Below are 23,167 nucleotides of genomic sequence, written 5' to 3'. Positions count from 1 at the left end.
GGGATCACGCCCTGAGCCGAAGGCAGACGCTTAACCGCTGTGCCACCCAGGCGCCCCAACAAATCTTTTAAATACTTTATTTATTTGTCATAGAGGGAAAGAGAGAGAGCACAAGCGGGGGGAGCAGCACGCAGAGGGAGAAGCAGGCTCCCTACTGAGCAGGGAGCCCAATGCAGGACTCGATCCCAGAACCCTGGGATCATGACCTGAGCCAAAGGGAGATGCTTAACCAACTGAGCCACCCAGGCATCCCTAAACAAATCTTTTAAAAAATGAGTTATTCTTGGGGCACCTGGGTGGCTCAGTCGATTAAGTGTCTGCCTTCAGCTCAGGTGGTGATCGCAGGGTCCTGGGATTAAGTCCCACATTGAGCTCCTTGCTCAGCGGGGTGAATCTCCCTCTGCCTGCTGGTCCCCCAGCTTGTGTTCTCTCTCTCTCACACACAAATAAATAAATAAATAAAATCTTTTTAAAAAGTCATCGAAGTTCCCTTCTGAAAGGGACTTTAGGGATTAGCCAGATGATGACAGTGAGGCTTGAGGTTGGAACCGTGTTTCTCGGTGTTAGTGCTGTCACCATATGGGCAGATACTTGGTTGTTGGGGGGGCTGTCCCGGGTGTTGAAGGGTGTTTAGCAGCAGCCCTGGCCTCCACTAGATGCCAGTAATACCCCTCCTCCTGTTGTAACAATGAGAGTGTCTGCAGTCATTGCCAACTGTCCCCTGGGGCTGGGGGAAATGGTACAAAACTGCCACTGGCTGAGAACAACTGAGATGGACAAAACCTGTCTCTACTGGTGCCTGGTTCCCCAACAAGACAGCGAGATGCCGGAGGCCAGATGTGAATCTTTAATGGATTTATGTGAGGACTCAGCGCTTGTAGCCCCTCAGGCCAGGATGCCTGCCTTTCAGGGGCTGGTGGGTGGTGGTTGGCTCCATCTACTTCATTTAGAGTCCATGTGTGAACAAGTGCTTCCCGATGACCTTTTAAAGCAAGCATGTACAGAGTGGGTGCTCAATAAATACTTTTTGAGATGCAATTACCTGCTGGCCGCCCACCTGCAGCATCTAAAAATTATACCTAGGCAAGCAGACAAATGACTCAGAGAATGCTTCATGGTCCTGGCTCTGCAGTGCTGTTTTGGAGCCAAGCTTCTGTTCTTCTTCCTCCAGAGATGGACTCTATTCTTACTGCTGTAAAGTCTAGCAGTTCCTTATATTTGCTAGCATTTCATAGATTAGAAAGTGTTCCCACACGTATGTGACCTCCCGTGATCCCCACAACAACCCTGTGTGGTCATCAGGGCAGGAACAATTATTCCATTCAGCAGGTGAAGGAAGGGACTGTCAGAAAAATTCAGGTCACACGGCTTGTGGGTGGCAAAGCAAGGAATCAATGGCTCCCCCAACTCTGAGCCTAGTGCCCTCTTCAGTTTTCAGTAAGGAATCCAAAACAGTGGAGTCCTGCAGCACCTTCCACGTCTCTGTTCTGCTCAGGATGGCAACTCCAAAGGGCATGTGTCAGAGCTTAACCTGCTGTCACTCTGATGTAGCTATTTGTACAGTCCTGATGGGAAAGTGTATACAGGGTAAGATGCGTGGTGAGCTTCCTGCCGTGAGAATCAAAGCCCCCAACATACCAGACCCTGCTTCCATCCTTTCCCCAGTCCTGAAAATCTTGAGATCTTCTTGGCCACTTTAAGGAAGAAGTATAAAGAAAGTTGACCTTAGTGACACCTGGGTGGCTCAGCTCGTTAAGAGTCTGCCTTTTGCTCAGGTCCTGATCCCAGGGTCCTGGGATTGAGCCCCAAGTTGGGCTCCCTGGTCAGTGGAAAGTCTATTTATCCCTCTCCCTCTGCCCCTCCCCACTGCCACTCATGCTCTCTCTCTTTCAAATAAATAAATAAAATCTTAAAAAAAAAAAAAAGGAAAAAAAAGAAAGTTCACCTTTCTTTTCTCTAAACATCACGGAAATGGACAGAACCTCCAAATCCCAGGAGGAGCTCTGACTAGACTCTAAGATTAGCATTAGTTATTAAAGAAGGCCAAAACCTTTTGTATCAGAGGGTCTGTTGGGCATTAGAAGTCTGTAAATCCATGCCCTAGGAAATTCTTTGATGCCTACAGCATTCTAGTGTGGACAAGCCTGGATGTGAGTAAGGCCTTAATAACAGTCACATGGGTATTGGCCCACAAGTGGGGAAGTCAGTGGTTATTCATGGCAAACATGGATTTTCTTAATTCCAACATTTTTCTTGTGAGGACTTGCCCACAGATACAACTTGGCCCCTTTCTTAATGGAGTGGTTTCCTTGGCTTTTCTTTGACAGAAGACGCCAAGCTGGGCCTCATTGTCCAGGCATCCTAGGACCCCTTTATTACTAAAGATCTATGTGATAAGATGATTATTTTACTAATTGGGGTGGCTGAGAGGGAGGATTGAAACCTTGGCTATTCCAGATGGATGGGCATCTCATTCTTGAATAGTTTTATAGACAAGAAGTCTAAGAGTAAAACAATGGAGAAAAACATCCCCACAGTAACCAACTTTCTTCCAGCCTCTCAAGAAAGTTTCATAGTCAAGATAGAAAAGACCTTTCCTACTTCTCCTTTTTCAAAGCCACTCCAGAAAAACCTCATTTGGACAGGGTCCAAGTGTAAAAGTCCTGTTGTGCAATTTCTAGAGGAGAGGCCATGTGAGTAATGGAGGAAACCCAGGCCGGGAGTCCAAGGACTTGGTGCCTATGCAGTATGTGGCTTTGGTCAAGTCTCCTCACTTCTCTAAAACTCAGTCTTAGTGAAGGTAAATAGGAATGATAACACCCACCCTATGCCCCTAAGAAAGTAGTTCCAAGAATCAAATAAAGTAACAATTGTGAGCACTTTGTAAATCACCATTGAAGGTGGTGTGGCAGAAGGAAGGAATCAGATCTGTGTTGCAGTTCCGTAATAAGCATCTTCTCACCATAAGCATCATCTTAGTAAAACTGACTATTCCCTGGGAAAAGCTTGAGTCTACAACAAAAGATTTAGGTTCTAATCAGTTACTACTAACTTACTCTGTGGTTTAGGCAAATAACTACCTCTCTGTGTCTCAGTTTCTTCATCCATAAAATAGGGATAGTAATACCTCCCTCATTTTTTCACATTTGGAAAATTGAAATAATAGTTGTCCTATTTTCTTCCCCTATAAATTGGTGATGATAGGGGCGCCTGAGTGGCTCAGTCGGTTAAGTATCTGACTTTGGCTCAGGTCATGATCTCAGAGTCCTGGGATCGAGCCCCTCATTGGGCTCCCCGCTCCCTGGGGAGTCTGCTTGTCCCTCTGCTCCTCCTCCCCACCCCCCACTCATATTCTGTCTCTCTCAAATAAATAAAATCTTAAAAAAAAATTGGAGATGGTAATAGTAACCAGATTACTCTCTTCAGCAGTGAAATAAATGGGTTGCTTTATTCATTTGCCTACAATACATACTTGACATACTTCACAGGATTTGGAGATTCCAAAGAAACACTTATATTGCTCTGTGGAGATAAGCTCTAGTTCGATGTCTGACATCATTCATTCAGTAAACATTTATAGAGTGTCTACTGTGTGACACTTTACAGGTGAAGGGAAGCAATAGAGTCCCTGCTGTCATGAATCTTGTAAGTCCAGTGGGAGAGAGAAATAGTAATCAAATAATCACACTAAGATTATAGATAGTAGGCATTACTTTCGAGTAAATGTAATGTGAATGTTCTTTCGGCTATGTGTGACATTCCTCCCCCAGCAGAAGCTCCAGAGTCCACTAAGGTGGAGGAAATGTTATCTGATTCTGGTTTTCTAGGTAGCAGCTTCCTAGAATCAGAGAGAGACAGTCCTCTCCTTCCTGTTCTGTAGCCCTCTTGTTTTGGCTAGGATAATACATATATATATTTAATCTTTGTAACTTTAGTTTGGTCAAAATTAAGATTGCAGGGCGAGGGGTAGTAACCAATTTTTATAAAATGAAGATTCTTGTCCCAGTGTCAGCCTATTACAAACCTCACCATCACTCCAGCAGCTCCATGGAAGGACATATTATGGAGAATAAGGGGAGGCAGTAAGTGATCAGACCCTGCAAATGGTTGTTGGTGTTGCACATCCCATCTTCCAGCGGCTGCCTCCACCTGCAGTGAGGAAAGGAGCACACACTCTGGAAATGCCAGAACAAAAGCTGGAGAACAGAAGTGCTTCTTGATCCCCACTGTGGTATTTGTTTTCCAAGAATCCTTAGTGGAACACGGACACTTCATTCCTGGGAAGACAGGATCTCTTCAATAACATTCACCCCTACTTCCTCCCTGTGACAGCCGTTCCTGGCTCTGAGAAACACCTAGCTGTTTCCCCACCACCTCCCTTTTCAGTACCTTGCAGACCAAAGTCAAACCTTGTTTTTCTCCTATATTGATCGTTTTTCTAACCCCTTGAACTAGTTTTATAATCTAGGTGTGTTACTTTCTCTGTGGCTGCCTTTGAAATGCCCTACAAATTACTCTTCTGATAAATTCCTGCTAGACAAGGAGTTTATTATCACCTTTTGCACTGTTAGCAACCTCGTCTCCAGTTCTCAGCTTCTGGCACTTGGTATCTTCCAGAGGACAGCAGCACATGTCGCTTGGCAGGTTAAGGGTCACCTGCCAGGGTAACTGTGTCCTGAGTCCTGGCACACCACCAGAAGGCCTCGTAGTCTCCAGTAGCCCAACCTTCATGCAAAGCACACATGGAGACTGGTGGAGGAAAGAGGGTGGCTGAAATACGTCTTCTTGTTCCTATCATAGGACATTTAATGTACAAGAAAAGGAAAAACCTTTAAGAGCTGGTGGGACCCAGAATCTCATTTTTCTCTCTCTCTTTGCCTTATGTTTAGATCACAAAGTTGAACATGAGGGATTGTTTCTTCCTTTATCATCTCTATATGCAGCCCAGTTCTGTTGGGATAGACTACCTGCATAGAAGGAAGTCAAGTTAGAGACAAATGTGCTTCCTTTCCAGCTGCATCCAGCTACAGATCCTGTATGTTAGTCTCACGGTTGCCGCTCTTCCTCCTGCCTAGACCGCTTCCCTCTCCCGTTCGTTATCTCACGCTGCAGTTTTTTTAGTGTGAAAAGCTTATTCTGTATCCCAGAGGAATAAAATGTATTGCTTTTAGAAGGTGAATATTCTCTTCTTGTCCCCTTTGACCGAAATAACTGATGCATGGCCTGGGATTAAATACTGAATTTTGATTTAGAAGTAAAAGTTTCAGGACTGGTTTGAGGTTGAGTTATGCAAGTTGAGATCTGAAAGTCATTTTGAAAGTTGAGTGTAAATCCTCTACCCTGCATCTTGTTCAGCCCAGGTCTGGCTCCAAACCTCTTAAGAGAGGCGGTGGGAATTTAAGATGTCCTCAGAACACTGTCAAACCAAGCTGGCCTCATAATACTCCCGTTCTGCATTTCCACCTGGATCCATTTAGTCTCTGCTTCTTCCCTCAGACTTTTCGTAGTACAGCTGGGTGCTCTGATCATCACCTTGAATCACAGTCAGTAGAGGAAAGCTTGGGAAGGAACATGTCAGGAGCTGCCCCCACCGTCTTACTCCTCCCCTGCCCAACACACCCGTCCCAATAGCCAACCATTCAGTCCTTGCTGCCAGCCTCATCTCTCAGGAGAAAGCCAGCCTCTTGCACAGAGAAGCAGAAATAGATTAGTGGAAAGTGCGCTGGGTTAAGCATCAGGAGACCGACTTCTAGATCCAATTTTACCCATCAGTAGCTGTGGAATTTGGAAAAAGCATTTAACCCCTCTGTATCTTAGCCTCTTTGCAGAACACAGAGAGAAATACCTGTTCTTCCTCCTCTTCCCATACTTTGTAAGGTTGTTGTGAGAGTCACATGAAGCAATGGAGGGGACGACCTTTCGAGAATATAGTGCTAAAGCTTTGCACGTATTGCACTTCTACAAACCATATTGTAGGACTAGGACTTGTTTTTATAGGGTTATTTCATGTTCCTCATCAAGGGTGGGGCTGTCCTGTCTGGGGTGAAAGCCAGCCTCCAGGAGTGCTGTCGATGTTCATAGGTCTTAAAAAACCCCAGTCATGGGGGCGCCTGGGTGGCACAGCGGTTGAGCGCCTGCCTTCGGCTCAGGGCGTGATCCCGGCGTTATGGGATCGAGCCCCACATCAGGCTCTTCTGCTATGAGCCTGCCTCTTCCTCTCCCAGTCCCCCTACTTGTGTTCTCTCTCTCGCTGGCTGTCTCTATCTCTGTCGAAAAAATAAAATAAAATCTTTAAAAAAAAAAAAAAAAAAACCCCAGTCATGGGGTATGACCACAGTCTACCCAAAACATATTGCCCTGAGGCTTACTTTTGAAGCTTTCTACCCTGCAGACTGTCTCTGAGAACAGCCTGCTTTTCCAGTCCTGCCATTTCCAGTTAGTCTTAAACCTTTGTTACCTCGGGTGGACCATGGTACAGCCCAGTGAGAGGGTCTTAAGGTTCAATACCCCAGCCACCGCTTACTTCCATGTGGACTCGGGCAATACACTTGGTATCACTAAGACTCAGTTTCCTCCTCTGTAAAATGGGAGAAATGATATCTGACTCTGTAGGGGTGTCCTGAGGACTAAAAGAGACATGTAAATTATTACTAGACACACCTGCCTGCGGTGATTTATGCATTCCAAAGGCATTTTAGAATCAAACTGGAGATGAGACCGCTCCTGTGAATGCCAGTCCTGTCAATTGTGCTGACTCCACTGTCTCCCCCGGCAACCTTGGTGCCTCATGCAGGGAACATCATTGGCTCTGGAATCTTCGTCTCGCCGAAAGGTGTGCTGGAAAACGCCGGCTCTGTGGGCCTCGCTCTCATTGTCTGGATTGTGACTGGTGTCATCACAGCCGTGGGAGCCCTGTGCTATGCTGAGCTTGGTGTCACCATCCCCAAATCTGGAGGTGACTACTCCTACGTCAAGGACATCTTTGGAGGACTGGCTGGGTAAGAGGATCTGTGGAGGCCTGGGTGGTCTAGAAGCTGAGGCCAGTGGTTTCCAGTGTGCCAAGGAGAGCTAGAGAATAGGATTCCTCTTTGCCTCCCTGTCAAGGTTGTTAGTGTAGCTATATGTCCCCTTGATTCTCCTGAGGGTGGCAGAAGAACCAGGTTATACTTTTGACCTCTCTGTTGATCTCAGTGGGCAAGATTCTATGGGTGACAGCAAACAGAACTTTATGACAACTCTGACCATAGAATCTCAGGGAAAACATATCACAAAACAAAGCCCTCTTATCTTGACAGATCAGAGTGACCACCTAAGAAACAGGGCACCCTCTTCTCACATGACCAAGGATGATACCTTCCTGCAGGGCCAGGCCCTGATCTTGAGTTTCCTCAGCGTCTGCGGCCCTGCTACTGAGTAGCTGAGACCTCACCAAGGGGCCAAGGATGTGGAGGGCACTTCCCCCTCACAACCCTACTCAGTGCCACCCCTCGCAGTTGCTGAAGTGGCCACACCTTAAGCATGTCCTGGCTGTCAGAATTCTGGGGTTGCCAATTTTATTTTCCACCACTGGAAGTTGGGGGCCAGAGCATAGAGAAGAGATGGTAAAAGGAGAGGAGAAAGAGAAGGAATGCCAAGACGTGTGTCATACTAGTAGACACTTCGTCCCTCATCGTCGAACCACTGTATTGTCATTGCGGAGGGCCGGCTGTCTGGTTGAGCAGGGGCTGGGCTCCTCAGCATCCCGGAAAACAAAGAGCAAACGCACCCCTTTAGCCCACCCACCTCTCCTAACGCTGCCCAGTGACATGCCCAGGCTTCCCCCCATGACTCATGAATCCCTGCCATGCATGTTGGTGGGGGTGGAGGTCTCCGCAGCTGTCTTGGGTCAAGTTCTGTCCTGTTCCCCCTTCAGGTTCCTGAGGCTATGGATTGCGGTGCTGGTGATCTACCCCACCAACCAGGCTGTTATCGCCCTCACCTTCTCCAACTATGTGCTGCAGCCGCTCTTCCCCACCTGCTTCCCCCCAGAGTCTGGCCTTCGATTCCTGGCTGCCATCTGCTTATGTAAGTGCCATCTGGGCCTTGCTCTCAGGATGGCCTCTTTTGGCCTTCCTGGCGGTCCCATCTCTCCAATTCTCCTCCCTCTCCCTCTTTTCTTTCCTTCCCTCCTTTATTTTTCCCCCACTACTTTCCTACATGGGTGCTTGGATGAATTGATTCTGAATAATTAGCTGGTGTTAAAAAAAAGAAGAAGAAGAAATGCTCTGAGTAGGTAGCTACTCAGAGGCACAGTAATTTTCACCAGCAAGGCTCTTTACATCACACACAGCACTTTCATCTCTTCTATCTGATCTGAACCCCATGACAAATCCATGAGGTAAGCAGGGCCAGTATTATCACTTTTCTAGAGCAGATAAGGAAAGGAGCCAGGCAAGTGACATACCCAAGGTGGCAGGCTCTGAGTGGAGCCCAGGCCTCCTGATTCCTTCTTTTTCCAGCATGTACATACAGCGTACACTGTGCTGGAGGCTCCCTGCTGCTCGCGGGAAGATTTTTCTGGCTTCCTCCATCTCTACCTCAACCTGCCAGCTCACGTCTTAAAACTCTTTGGGAGGAGAGTGTAAAGTTGTGAGTTGGGAGAAAATAATGCATTGTCTGTGGTCCCCACCCCGCTTGATATGTTTCCTGCCTAACTGGGGAGAAAAACTATACAGACAGGTTCTGTGGTGAGAAGTCAGTTGCAGTATAAATTCAGAGAAGGGGGAAGGATGTCTGTGAGCTGGAATAGGTTAGAGATTTGTTGTAGAGAAGTTCTGCAACTTGTATTTTTAGGAATTCTCAGTGATCTCAGTGGATTGGGGTATTTTATATCTTTTAACCAAAAACTAATTTCTTTTTTTTTTTTTAGATTTATTTCTTTAGTTGGGGAGGGGCAGACAAGTAGACTCCCTGCTGAGCGGGGATCCCCACAAGGGGCTGGATCCCAGGACCCTGAGATCATGACCTGAGCTGAAATCAGGAGTTGGACACTTAACCGACTGACCCCTCCAGGCGCCCCCCACAAAACTAATTTCTAAAGTAAATATTTGGATTTTTTTCGAAGGCTCCACTCTTGGAGTTAACATGATCCCTGCCCTACCATACCTTTCAACACACATGCACTTAGCTGAGAGCAATGACCATCCAGGCCACACCCTTTCCCAGGTCTTCTTTCCTTCTGTCATGCTGGTTGGGGGGGGGGTCACTTGCCCACCTCAAAGTATCTCACAGGGCAGCCAGCTGGGATCCAAGGGGTAGTCTCCTTGGCAAGTGTGCCTTCTTTGGCAATGATATTCAGCTCTGGGATAGACCCCTGCCATCCAGACAGGTGGTGCTATGGGGCCAAGATACTTGTTTGGGCTGTATTCCTTGCGCTCTGTCAGACCTGCTTATGGCCCTGGAGGCAAAGGAATGTGGGCTCCAGAACCAGGTTGCCTGAGGCTGTATCTCTGCACCACTTTCTAATTGTGGCAAGGGCTTGGCAGAGTTCTGCACCCCACCCCACTGTGAGATGCAGGTTGTAATCCTGCCTGCACAGGAGGTCATGGTTGCAAGGATTGCATGAAACAACATAGGGTCTTAGCACAGGGTCATGTAGTCACTGAGGGTGGTCACTGAGGGTAGTCACTCAGTCCTTGCTTGCTAGCTGGATCCAGAGCTGGGAGGGATGGATGTGGGGAGGGGCGTGGGAATGCAGGAAGAGTTGCTGTTTCTGCCATCAGCCAGGTTAATGTGGGTGGGAAGGGGGACCCTGTAAGTGCTGGCTACTGCTATTTCAGTGTCTCGTGCATGCAGACTCGGCTTCCTTTTTCCTGCTGATACTGCTGGAGTGGCTCAGACAAGAGGCCACCCTTACTCTCCAATGAGAAATTGAGAACCCCGAGACTGGTCACCAAGGAGAGAAACCAGGCCATAGGGTAGAGTTCCCTGGACCGCTGACCCTACAACTTCCTTTGCCTTCCCCCAACCTGTCAAGGGTAGGTGACCCCTGTGCAAAGACCCTCTACAGTAATACACCCCCATAGATGTTCCCTCAGGACAGGAGATAGGACTGTCTCCTGCCTCTGCAGAAAGACGGGTTTGTATGCTGTCCCCTCTACAGCCCACCTCTCACCTTGACACTGCTAGCACCAAGTGAGGGAGGAATTTAGAACCTTTGATGACAACATGACAAAGTCCTCTCCTCTCCAAATTCCTGCCATCTAAGGTTCAGTAAAGCTTATCTGGCTTGTCCTCTGCCTCCTGAGTAGAACTGCAAGGAGATTATCTCAAACTTAACATTGGTCAATCCTGTCCTCCAGAGACAGGAATTTTTCAGTGTCCTTGAGATAGGTATTCAAGTACTTTTTCACCTTCCTCAGGAGAAAAATCTTCCTAAACCCAAACTTCTTTCTCCTTATTCCTTTTGGAGGGAATGAAAAACAGCTCCTCACCTCAGCCCGTGTGCCACCCCCTTCCCCCCAGACGTGAAGGCCATGTGGGGCCCACGACCCCTCTCCCTGCAGGGGTGTACGTGCGGATGTAGCCGCATGCTCACATTTTCTCACCAAATACTCCCAGCTGCTTCGTGTCTGTGCGAAGAAAGATTCTTTTCTGGTTGTTGAATACTTTTTTTTTAGAACCCACTTTTACAGGCCCCTCAAATTATCTCTTAAGGTGTCCGGTGAAGGGGCGCCTGGGCGGCTCAGTCAGTTCAGCGTCTGCCTTCGGCTCAGGTCATGATCCCAGATCCTGGGATGGAGCCCCGCATCGGGCTCACTGCTCAGCGGGAATCTGCTTCTCCCTCTCCCTCTGCCCCTCCTTGCTACCCCCCATCCCCTCACCCCCACTCATGCTCTATCGCTCTGACTCTCAGATAAATAAATAAAATCTTTAAAACAAATGAAAAGGTATCCAGTGAAATAGGAGCCAGTCAGGAAGGCTTGATGGTGCTGCTTCCCGTTTTTAAATGCTGTTACCTTTTTTTCCGGCCACCCTGCCCTCTTAGCAGGTGCCAGACGAGCCGGCTGTGTGAAAATAGGCCTGGTATTCTTTGGCAGAAGAGCCAAGAGTGGCCCAGTCCAGCTATATTTTTGAGAGAACCAGTGGAGAGCTTGGGCTTTTCTAAATGTATTTAAGCCAGAAGCTCTGCTTTCTGCTGTGTCATTCTGGCATGCCGAGCACAGGCTCGACCCACTGTCGGATGAGAAGTTTTAAGGGAAAGGCCACCCTCTGTGGAGAGGTCACTGGTGTGTCATGGAGGATGCTGGAGGACAGGGCGGGGAGCCCAGCAGGGAGAGCCATGTGGCAAAGCCCCTGCCTGGTGCTGGCTGTGGGAGGGAGGAGATGAGGTCAAGTCTGGTACTGTGGTGGGGCCCGAACACATCGGATGAAAGATAGTGGTGGGACAGCCAGATGGGGTGGAGAGGTGGAAAGAACGTGCTGGAACTGGCTTGCCTGCAAGGAGCCTTGAGGGGAGGGAGAAGGAACTGCAGATTGGGACCTGCTTATGCAACTGCAGCTGCCACTTTGAGTTACTCTATTATGTAGGTCAAAGCTGATTAGTCACTGCTGAGTCAGCAGAATAGCCCTAGCCTCCAGGCAGTAAAAAAAGAATGTATTTTACATTTTAATTAAATGAAAAGCTTTCTCCCTTCTCCAGAGCAAGCATATTAGTGGGAGGAGGGGCTGAGGAAAGAGGGGAATAGGAGGTGTTGAAACTTGGTTTTGGTGCCTTCTTCTGTGATTTGCTTGGAGTGTTTCTCTTTTCTTTCTTTCCCTTTTTACTACTTTGTAAATAAATAACTGTATTGTTAGGTCAAATATTCAAGTAATATATAAAGAGAGCCAACTGTGAAAGCTTCCCCTTATCTTCACCCCTCTCCCCTGCCCAGTAGCTGTGCTAACAGTGGATGGGTATCTTTCCAGTTCTAAAGAAAATGCATCCCTCCATGTGTGTGTCTGGGCATATACATATGGATAGGTTATTTCTGCAGCTTACTGTTTTATCATTTAGCTATATCTTTTGGCTACTTCCTGAGTTTCTAGTTGTAAACACAGTGGTCCCAGTGAAACTGACGGAGCGTCCGGTGTTCTGGGGTCCCCCATTTGTGCTTCTTGCCCCCTTACCCTGGGTTTTCCTTCAGGATGTTTGTCTCCCTGTCCTTGGGACTGGGCCACCTTTCACTCAGGCATCTCCTGGCCTCCTTCCTCTCTTTGGGGTCTGGGGTCATGTCCAAGATCTGAGGTAGAATTTTTTTCTTGTCATTCAAGTCTCCTCTTTCCCCTGAATGCCGGTACTAAAGAAGTTCCTTCTCCTTTTCTCCCTGAAGGGATAAGAGTGCCCTGCATGCATTTCACAAGTAAAAAAAAAAAAAAAAAAAAGAATGCTTCTTATCTTGTTTTCTATCTTTCTACTAAGATTCCTAAAAGGCTGGTTTTTTAGGGCTTCAGATTACTCCTCCTCCTTTTTCTTCTTTTTTTCCTTCTTCTTTTTCTCCTCCTTCTCCTTTTTCTTCTCCTTTGAGCACTTTCGAAGGGAAAGGATTTTACTATATATATAACTTTTAACCCTGAGTTGCTCTGCAATTCCTCTGTGGAAAGTTCTCAGGTCCTTGATGTAGGATGCCATGATCGATAAACCTGTGTGTTGTTTTGCAAGTCTCTTGCAGGTTAATCCCTTGACATCAGAGGGTTCTAGTCTTTCCTAACTTCTAAGTCCCTTAATCTCGGTTCATTTTCCTTTGAGGTTTCACATTCTCTAGCCCCAAATTTATCACCATGCCCTAAACCTGTTGCTTCAGATGCCTGAGCAGCAATGCCTTCTTGCCCTCCTTAGCCCCCAGAGTTCTTTGGGTGTCTCATAATCCTCGTATATATGAATCCAGACAAACATAGACCACCTACATTTGATTCCCATACATCCAAATCATCTTCCTTCTCTGTACATCTTCTAGCTAGCCAGCATTTAAAATCTAAACACAATTGACCCTTGAATAATGCAGCAGTTAGAGGCGCTGACTCCCTGCACTATTGAAAATCTACATACAACTTTTGACTCCCCCAAAACTTAACTACTCTTAGCCTACTATACTGGAAGCCTTAACAAGAACATAAACAGCCAGTTAACACGTATTTTATATGTTGTATGTATTATATATACCATATTCTTACAATGAAGTAAGCTAAAAGTATTATTAAGAAAATCATAAGGAAGAGGGGCGCCTGGGTGGCGCAGTCGTTAAGCATCTGCCTTCGGCTCAGGGCGTGATCCCGGCGTTCTGGGATCGAGTCCCACATCAGGCCCCTCCGCTATGAGCCTGCTTCTTCCTCTCCCACTCCCCCTGCTTGTGTTCCCTCTCTCGCTGGCTGTCTCTCTCTCTCAAATAAATAAATAAAATCTTTAAAAAAAAAAAAAAAGAAAATCATAAGGAAGAGAAAACGCTTTCATAGTACTGCACTGTAGAAAGTCCACATATAAGTAGACCCGGTCAGTTCAAACCCATGTTGTTCAAGGGTCAACTGCATATTGAAAAATCTCTTAATTTTTTATTGAGTGGTCAGTTTGACTAAAACCCCATTTTTCATTTTTATCATTCATAAAGACTAAAGTTATTTTGTAAGTGGCTTCCCAAGGAAAAAAGAAAGACACTGCAAATTTATCAGTTAATCGCCAGATTGAGCTCCTACATTGAGTGGAGATAAGGCATTATTTATACAGAGTCTGGGAAGAGATTAAAGGCTAATGAAGAGATTGGTGTGCAAACAAATAATTACAATACAATGTGATGACAAACGTGTTTGCAACACAGAGAAAGGTGCTTCAAAGTTGGGAGAGGAATGCTAGGGAAGGCTCCCAGATTGAGCTAAATCTTGCAAGGTAAATAGGTGGCTCTTGATAGGCATGAAATAGAACAGCCAGGTAGAGGAAAGGGCACAAGCAAGACCTGGCGTCAAGACAGAAATGACCTGTTGGAGAAAAGCAAGTACTTCTGTGTGGAAAGCCCAGGAGAGTGACAGGAGATGAGGCTGAACAGGTGAGCAGAAGCCAGATCTGGAAGGATCCCATATATCATACAGGAGAGAGTAGGCCTCATCCAAGACTCGGGAACCACCGAGGATTTTGAGCAGAGGAGTAACACGATTAGGTTCACATTTGAGTGAAAAGAAGACTATGACACTTAAAGCAGTGAGATGAGTTAGCAGGCTAAGCATTTGTGCAGGCCCGAGAAGTCCTGGCCTGAAATAAAAAAGAAGTTACAAGGTGACAAAAACAAGATTTCAGAGTAGAATCAGCTGGATATGGTGATTGACTACTAAGAGAGAGCAGTCTAGTTTATCTAGTACAAATCAAAATGAAACATCTCAACTTTCTAGCATTTACCATGAGCAGTCACAATGTGTTCTGTGTTTCTTCCTTCCACTTCCCCCGCAAAGCCCGGGGGGGTCCTTAGCAAGTCTTTGGTTGGAAGTCTTCCTCAAGGTGGCCCCCTCAGGTTCCTGCTCCAAAGCCTGCTTTAGAGTAGTACAGCTTAGAAAGGGGTTGAGACTCTTGGGAAGCATTATATAAACGAGAATCTCAACACTTTGTTCATTCAGCAAACATTTATTAAGTGCCCGTGATGTGCTAGATACTGTTTTGGGCACAGGAGATACCACAGTGAACCAAAAAACCCTCATTCTCATTTGCATCAGCAGCAGGAAATGAAGCCTTAATCAGCATCTACTGAGTCTAGTCTCCTAGGTGCCACACAGGATACAGAATCATTCGATCATTATCAAATATCTGAGTGTCTGCTCCAGGAACTGTGTTAGGTATGAGGATACGTAGTTCCTGTACTAAGGAACCCACCTTCCACTGGATGATTCTGACGAGTACACAGGGAATTTCAGTTCTAAGTGGTAAATCCCCCAAGAGGACAATATCCAGACAGAGCTAAATATAACAGAAATGGGGGTAGGGACTGCAGTTAAGGAAAAGCTTGGAGAAAATTACATATAAGTTGAGGAAAGACTAGTTGGAGATAGCCAGACAGTATCCAGCGTGGAGAGGAAGATGGAATGGGATGGGGCAGGGAGAATGTTACAGCCTGAATTAACATGTGCCAATGTCTGGGGACAAGAAAGAACATGGCCCCCTGGGGGAACTCCAGGTAGTTCAGTATAGCTACAGCATAGACTAGGAGGTAGGAGATATAGATAGAAGTGAAGATCCAGCCATGAAAGGGCTTTATGGGCAATGCTGGAGAGATTGGATTTTACCCTAAGAGCAATGGGAAGGCATTAAAGGGTTTCATTTTTTTTTTTAAGATTTTTTTTATTTATTTAACAGGGAGAGAGACAGCCAGCGAGAGAGGGAACACAAGCAGGGGGAGTGGGAGAGGAAGAAGCAGGCTCCCAGCGGAGCATGGAGCCCCATGTGGGGCTCGATCCCAGGACCCTGGGATCACACCCTGAGCCGGAGGCAGACACTTAACAACTGAGCCACCCAGGCGCCCCAATTAAAGGATTTCAAACAGAGAATTGACGTGATCATATTTACAATTTAGAAGACTCATGGCTGCAAGGGTAAAGCATGAATTGGAGAGGGGAATAAATTCAGAGACAAGGAGACCAGGTACAGTGTGGTTACAGATATCCAGGATAGGGATGACAATGATGTGAATCCGGGGATGGAGCTGTGGGAATATACAGAAATAGATGTATTTGGCATTTACAAGGTAGAAATGGCAGGACCTGGCGATTAGGATGATTAGGGAGTCAAGGATGGCACATTCGTGTTGGAATGCAGGTGAAATAGATCGAGGACAACACTGGATCATATTTTAATGCCTTGTCATTGGTGTGGTTCATAGTCAGTTGAGTTGGCCCCCAGCCTTCACAACCCTTCCCATTCACTCTCAATACTCAAGATCTGGTGCTGGGACTTGGGGAAGGCAGTCCATGTGCTTTTGGCCTCCATGCCTGTAATGGCAGAGTGAACACCTTCTCTTCAGTGCCATTTGACCTCCTCCCTGCCCTATATGGCCTCTGGAGTAGTCCTCGTGCCTACAGCCCTGGGAGTGAAGGTGTTTTTGTTATCCTCATTTTACATTTCCATAAGAGCAACCCAATCTTGAGCTCTAAGAAAAACAAACCATCGGTAAGTGCTTTATAGTTTATTTTTAACAGTAAACAGTTATAAACATCACAGTGAATTCTAGAGTTTTATGGAGGTCTTCTTCCTAGAGATCCACTGGTGATGGATGCTGCTGTCAACTGGTCTAAATTGAGTGCTGTTCTCAGGCCAGGCTCTTTGTCCCACCAGCTACCTGAGAACTCAGGGTCTTGTTTTTAGTTTCAGTATGCTTCAGTTGCTGGTCCAGATCATCTCCTCTTTCCTGGCTTTCCACACTGTCTCTTCTGGCCTCCAACTTTTACTCTCAGACTGGAGTTTGCTTTTCAAAGAGTTCTGGAAATTGGGGGATGAGGAGCTTGTTCCTGGGAATGTGTCTAGCCCTACTTGGGAGAATAATGAATGGGATTGAGGCTCCCTAAAAGAGAGTTTTCTAGTAGTTCAGCTTCCACCAGGAAGGAAACAACTCGCTAACTTTCTGGAACCAGTAGAAGATTAAATTTTCCCCCATCCTTTTGTTGTTGATTCTCAAGGATCACTTTGTTTTTCCTAGAGAAGTCAGAGTCTGCGGTTTCTGAAGTTCAGCCATTAATTGTGTCTGGTGAACTTGTAAGGGTTAATGTGACACCCCAAATTTATATCACACACCCAAGAACATAAAACTCAAGATTGATGGAAGTGAGGCCTAGTGTTAAAGGGGTCTTGGGGGAAAGATGAGAGGGAAGATTTGTTTTGAGAGTTTAGTGAGTTTGGGCACTACCTGCCATTGGAATAGGGTTATAACTGAGCCAGTCTTGGGAATTTTGCAGCCTGGGTCCATGTTTATACTTGTCGGTGACACTAACAGAGCCCAGAAGTCTTCCAGTCCAAGAACCAGCCAGACCTCCCAGGACCCACACCCTCTCCTCCAAGGCTGAGGATAATGGAAAATCAGGCTCACCTTCCTGAGCTCTGTGCAGACCCTGCAGAACCCACCCCATTCCCCTTGCAATGTGTCTGAGTGGCATCTACCCTGAGAATTAGGGCATGATATAACAGGAATCTTTCAGGCTGGTGCTGGAACAGTGAGTAGGATTAAAAGGTAAGCTCCCTGAGGTGGCATGGTGCACTAGGTCTGTCTCCCCTGCTTTCCAGCTGCCTTCCATTCCCCCCCCCCCCGCACTGCCCCCAGCTCAGAGGCCATGTTTGGCTTATGCTGAAGAGAGAAATACTCAGCTCTTGGAAAATGCTGAGCTGGGAGTTAGGGTTTTCTTGGCTAAACTAAGTACCAGATGGTGATTCAGCAGAAACTCCAGGTCTAGCAACTGGCACGGAGGGGTCAGGGGAAGAAGGAAGGGGAAGAGAGAGCCGGGAAGGGGGTGGGGCAGTGTGGGTGGGAGCTTAGCTGGAAGAATGCTTCCAGATGAAAGGGGCTGGAGAAGGACAAAATGTTACCGTAACACAATAGCAAGATCTGTTCCACAGCCTCATTATGGCTCTACAGAAGCTGGGATCAAAGCTTAGTTTATAGGAAAGGGCTCATTTGATTCATTCTGGTGTTATTGCTATTGCTTTGTTTTGATGTTTTTGTCTTTCATCAGTCAAGTTATTTACATGTATCCTAATACAACCTTTGTGTTAGGTAGGCAACAACTTGAGACTTTATAATGCAGCTCCTGACCCCATGTGAAAAATGTCTCGCCCTGGGCGTAAGGAAGGATTCTAGGAAGCTGGCTGTGTCTCTGCATTCATATGTGTTTCCCTCCAGGTCTCTTTGAGGACTCAGAGGAGGAAAGATAGTTCAGGCTGGCCCATGTGGGCAGACTTGGAACCTTATCAGAGCCTTGGGTTGTGTGCGTTAGAACTCAAATGGGGTTCCGTGTTTTCTTTGCCTATCAGTGCCTTTTGGCAGCCAGCACTGGTAACCTCCTAGATCTGGAAACGGCTGAGGTTAGGCAGGCCAACCCGAAGCAGCCTTTCCACATTTAGAAACACGTGCCCAGATCCTTCCAAGAGCAGGAGGGGGAGAAGTAGCCAAGGATCCCCATCCAGCCTATCACAGAGCCCAGTGTTGCCACACCCCCTCCTACGGGCTGGGTGCTCCTGGGACGCTCCAGCATGGGCACCAGGACACCAGAGGGCTGGTCTAAGGGGCGTCACTTTGCCCCTTTTGTCCCAGATCTGGAGGGAGGGAGTCAGGGGGAGCTGGCAGAGCGTGGCGGAAGGCGGAAGGAGAAGTGCGTGCCCCAGCAAAAGGTGAGACTAAGATACCAGTGCTTCTGGCAGGCAGGCCCGTAACCCAGGTGAAATTTACGGCTGTTTCAGAGGGCCGGGAGCTCCATCCCAGAAAGGTGCTTATTTTGAAGTTCTGGAGAGGAACAGAATGTTCTGATTTCTACAAAGTGGCGTCACAGCTTCACTTTTCAGCAGCTGTCTGCTTAGTGCATTATATCTTTCTTTTTTCTGTCCTGGCCTTGTCTCTCTGTGCTGTTTCTCTCCATCTCTTTCCCCTCACTCGTAACGATGTGTATTGTTCCCCCTCTTCCTTCCTCCCCGCTGTCGTTTCTCAGGCTCACTCTTTCCCTCCCTTCTTCACTACCTGTCTTTATGGACTTTGGCAAGTCTGGGCATTTTCCCCCTTTCTATTGATGGTTTTCTCTTATCTGAAAAGACAGAGAGGACTAGTTCTGGAAATGCTAAAGGAAAACAGACCTTTCCAAGCTGCCTCCAGCCTACTCCTGAGAAAGATGTGAGCCAGCAAGACCACGAAATCCTAAAGAAGTTCCCAGAATTTAAGAGACTGTGTGGTGGTGACATTAACAAGGGGCCAGAGAAGGGAATACAAGGCAGAGAGTCAAGTCTGCCAGTGGGAAATAATTTTCTAAAGCTCTGGGAGCAACGGACATGACTCTCTTGGTCTCCCAGGGGTAGCCATCTTAGTCTTCCCCTTTTTGCCACATTGGCATCTTGCTTCCTGCTGTTCTGAAAGCAAACTGGCTAGTATCTTCAGGTGACTGACTCAGGGTGACCCTTGAGCACTGACCATGGGTACCATTGACAGGAGCCGGGTGAGAAAGAATGTGGGAATGGACAGAGGGAAAGTGAGATAATGTGTACATGATAAAAGAAAGGCTGATGTAGTGGCAGAATAAACAACTAGGAACTGGGGGGCAGGAGGACATTTGCCGGGGTCTTACTCCATTCTCATATTAAATGAGGTTCTGTGCCTCCCGGGTCATTCCTGGCTCTGATTGCTCATGAGGCTGGAAATGTGCCTCTGGGTAGTAGAGCTCAGGCCTCAAGCATCTCCCTCCAGTGCTGAGAGCTGTCTACAAGGAGAGCTCCAACTGGTTCATTCTTCTGAGCACTGTTCTTACAACAGTCAGTCCAGCCTCCTATCCAAATGGCCCCGTTCTGGCTTTTACCCCATCGTACCAGAACGGTGTAGTCCACGAAGCAGAAGCTGGCTTGGCAAAAGGAATGAGATTCGTTTTGGGATCCATGTGGGAAGGTGTTCATTGGTCCTCTGATGAAGGCACAGAATGGTCCTTTGCCAGCCCAGTTCAGCAAGAGGCCAGGGTCCTCTGTCCAGAAGCAACAGAGCACCTGAAGACACAGACCTGGCCTGAGCTGATTGCAGACACTTAAAACCAGCCCCAAATTCCTTCTCTAATCTATGCTTACAATTTTCTAAATGAAGACTTATTTATTTTATGCTTGCGCGTCACTGATGTTCTGTTTAAAATGGACTGGGGGGATTAATTTTAAATTGCTGCTTTTACCTATAGTCTATAACATATTCGTCTAATGTAAAGGTTCCCAAAACATGTTGTTCCTATTCTTTCTAAAATTTGTAGTCTTTAACCTTACCTCACCTCCTGGGGGATTGGGTTACTCCACCTGGGAAAGTCCCAGAGCTCTGTCAGGGTGCTTTTGGTGTTGTCCAAAAGCAAGATAGTGCACAGTGTGGCCACTCTACCCTTTGACTTGAGGAAGGAACTCAGTCTTAGGGCTCTTGAGTTCATCACTTGGCTTTCCATCTTGACTTCCTTTATGGCCTGTAATTATAGCCTCTGGTCGGTAAAATGAGGAGACCCAGCAAAACCATGGGGGCAGAGAAGAAAAGAATCATATCTGTGAGCCTCCCAGCACTAGACTCACCTCGTAAGAAGTTTGGAACGTGGGCCTCAATTTGTATGTATATCTGGGTTGCATGTGTGGACCTGAAGTTATATAGAATATGGAGGAGACTGGACAAGAGCCTGGAATTGGATGAAGCAGGGATTTCAGGAGTGTCTTTTCCCCCAGATTTTTCTGAGAGGAAAAGCACAGCTAGAGTTATTGGAAGGTGAGCCTGTTTACTACTGTACAGAATCAGGAAGGGAAGGAACAGGAGACAGTAACGCTTCAGCTATAGGATCCGGGTGTATGGAAGACTTGGGATGTTCTCATGTGGTATAGAAATTTGCCAACTAGGTCAGCACATGGGTGACCTCACTTTCACTGTCTGCTTCTAGAGAGCCCCACCACTTCCCTCCACTGGTGTCCTGCAAGGCCTGGGGACAGGCACTCCTTTGGGGTCTCGGGGTGTGTCGCCTGGTTGCTCTTTAAAAGTTTTGCTATTTCAGGGGCGCCTGGGTGGCACAGCAGTTAAGCCTCTGCCTTCAGCTCAGGGCGTGATCCCGGCGTTATGGGATCGAGTCCCACATCAGGCTCCTCCGCTGTGAGCCTGCTTCTTCCTTTCCCACTCCCCCTGCTTGTGTTCCCTCTCTCGCTGGCTGTCTCTCTCTCTGTGGAATAAATAAAAATAAAATCTTTAAAAAAAAAAAAAGTTTTGCTATTTCAGAGTGTGCCACCTGCTTTCTGGAGGCTCTGGGGACAGTTATTTCCTTGCCTTTTCCAGCTTCTAGAGACCCGTACATTCTTTGGCTCCTGGACCCTTCTTCCATCTTCAAAGCCCACTGCCTGGCTTCTTCAAATCTTTCTTTCTCCCTCTCTGACCTCTGTTTCTGATATCATGTCTCTTTTTCTAACTCAGACCCTCTGTCCAGGCTGGTGACAGGATCTGCAGTGTCATTGATCTGAGAAGGACTCTGCCCCTCTCTGCCAGTCTTTCAGCTTTCCCACAGGCAGGGAGCACTGAGCCCACCTCTTCTATTCAGCAGCTGAGAGGCCCTGGGCCCTGGGCTCTGAGCAGCTCACAAGATTGCTGGGTTCTGAGTCCCCTGCTCCCGCCTGCCTGTTTTTTGTATCCCTCCCGTCACCTTGACATTAAGGTGTCACCTTGTCACCTTTTCCAACTTGGCAGATTAAGTAACCAACCCTGACTTCAGCATCTTTTTGAAGTATCGTCTTGATAGTCTTTTCACCTTTTTTTTAATTTAATTTANGCTTTCCCACAGGCAGGGAGCACTGAGCCCACCTCTTCTATTCAGCAGCTGAGAGGCCCTGGGCCCTGGGCTCTGAGCAGCTCACAAGATTGCTGGGTTCTGAGTCCCCTGCTCCCGCCTGCCTGTTTTTTGTATCCCTCCCGTCACCTTGACATTAAGGTGTCACCTTGTCACCTTTTCCAACTTGGCAGATTAAGTAACCAACCCTGACTTCAGCATCTTTTTGAAGTATCGTCTTGATAGTCTTTTCACCTTTTTTTTAAACCCAGCAAACAGAAAGGGTACAAAAGAGAAGGAGGAGAAAATGCCCAAGAAATACAGATAAGCTCTGGAGAAGCAGCAACCACCCCACAGCCGGATTACAATGGACAAGAATGGAGTCTTAGGTCTTCTTATTTCTTTTATCCAGCTGGGCCAAAATTATAAAATTCTCCTTTTGGTTAGGGTCTCCCCCTCCTATAGGACACACCTCTGAATCCCTTGGGCTGAGTTAGGGGCACCCACTGGCTTCCGTGAAGAGCTCTGCTGTCACCACATTGTTGTATGATCATCTTCTAGCTCACCCATCTTCCCCACCTTGTGCTCTCAACTTCCTGAGGACAGGGACTTGTGTCTTGTAACTCCCCCACCTACCCGAGTACCGAGCACAGTAGGCCCTTTGTAGATGATGGTTGGACGGACAGACGGGTGGATAGATGGATGGACGGATGAATGAAAACGCTCACATTTCAAGCTGCAGTGGCCACCCGTCCCCATCTACATGTGGCTTCCCTGAGGTCACTTTCTCAAGCATGCAGAATGCAGGATCTGGCTGAGAAGAGAGAGGGGCCATAGCCATTAACAGAGAGGGGCTCTGGATAGCAGAAGGCAGAGACAGGATGCCTGAACAGAGCAGGGGCTTGGCAAGCACCTGGCAGTGTCGCCTTCGCTCGCTGACCTTTCCTCTCTGTTTGGAGGCTCAGGTTTCAGCCTGCTGTGAGGGAAGCTGTCCTGGGGTAGCAGGAGACTGAAAGTGCCCTCTTTCCCCATCGGTCACATGCTGTGATCACCCAACAGCAGGAATAAAGGTCAGATGTGAGGGCCTCCAGCCATTGTTCTAAGGAGATTAGTGTCACAGGTAAAATGTCTCCCCACCCCATTCTCGGGATTTCTCTTTTTATTTCTGAAAGATCTCTGTAAAGGTAAAAGGTTAAATATTAGTCAAGGGCTGGGTTCTTGTGAAATTGTGAAGATAAGGTCAGGTGGGACAGAAGACACCCACAGTAAGTTTTTTTGACAAATTATCCCTTCCTTCAAACATCTCCCATCCCCCGGGAATATTCTGGAGCTGACTAAAGGAATCTTTTTGACTGCCTTGACAAGGTCCCTCTCCTAAAGGAGATAGATGACTTTGTGTTTTCTATCCCAGCCCACCAGGAGCTGGCCACATTCCCCCCACCTGCTGGGGGAAGAATGTCTGTGACATGTCCTGCTCATTCCTTATTTCCCTCCAAGTACTTTCCTGTCACCTCCCCACTGTGCCCTCTCCTCCCCTTGATAGAGGATAATTTTCTTCTCTGGGATCACAAGCTGGTTCCTTATTCTGTAATCCTTACCTATCCCTGAGCCTCATGGGTTTTGTGTCCTAATCTTCTTTTCATAAATCAGTCTCCTTTATCCTTAAGTC

The 23,167-nt window shown here is 47.2% G+C and overlaps 1 protein-coding gene across 4 annotated transcripts in view; it reads left to right on the top strand.

The window, feature by feature from the left end:
- Positions 1-23,167, top strand: part of SLC7A8 (solute carrier family 7 member 8) — a 47,434-nt gene that overhangs the window by 7,506 nt on the left and 16,761 nt on the right. For 2 of the 4 annotated variants that reach the window (XM_002926011.4, XM_019806705.2), the window contains 2 exons: positions 6,794-6,998; positions 7,913-8,064. The exons of 1 other annotated variant lie outside the window; for it this stretch is intronic. In XM_002926011.4, coding sequence (XP_002926057.2) covers positions 6,794-6,998; positions 7,913-8,064 — 357 coding nt within the window. Of the gene's footprint in view, positions 1-6,793; positions 6,999-7,912; positions 8,065-18,190; positions 18,368-23,167 lie in introns of those variants that run through there. One more of the 4 variants, XM_011233344.3, reaches the window with a different exon arrangement.

Source organism: Ailuropoda melanoleuca, chromosome 20 (assembly GCF_002007445.2).
Source record: "Ailuropoda melanoleuca isolate Jingjing chromosome 20, ASM200744v2, whole genome shotgun sequence".
Lineage (NCBI taxonomy): Eukaryota > Metazoa > Chordata > Mammalia > Carnivora > Ursidae > Ailuropoda > Ailuropoda melanoleuca.
This window is presented reverse-complemented; position numbering and strand designations above follow the sequence as displayed.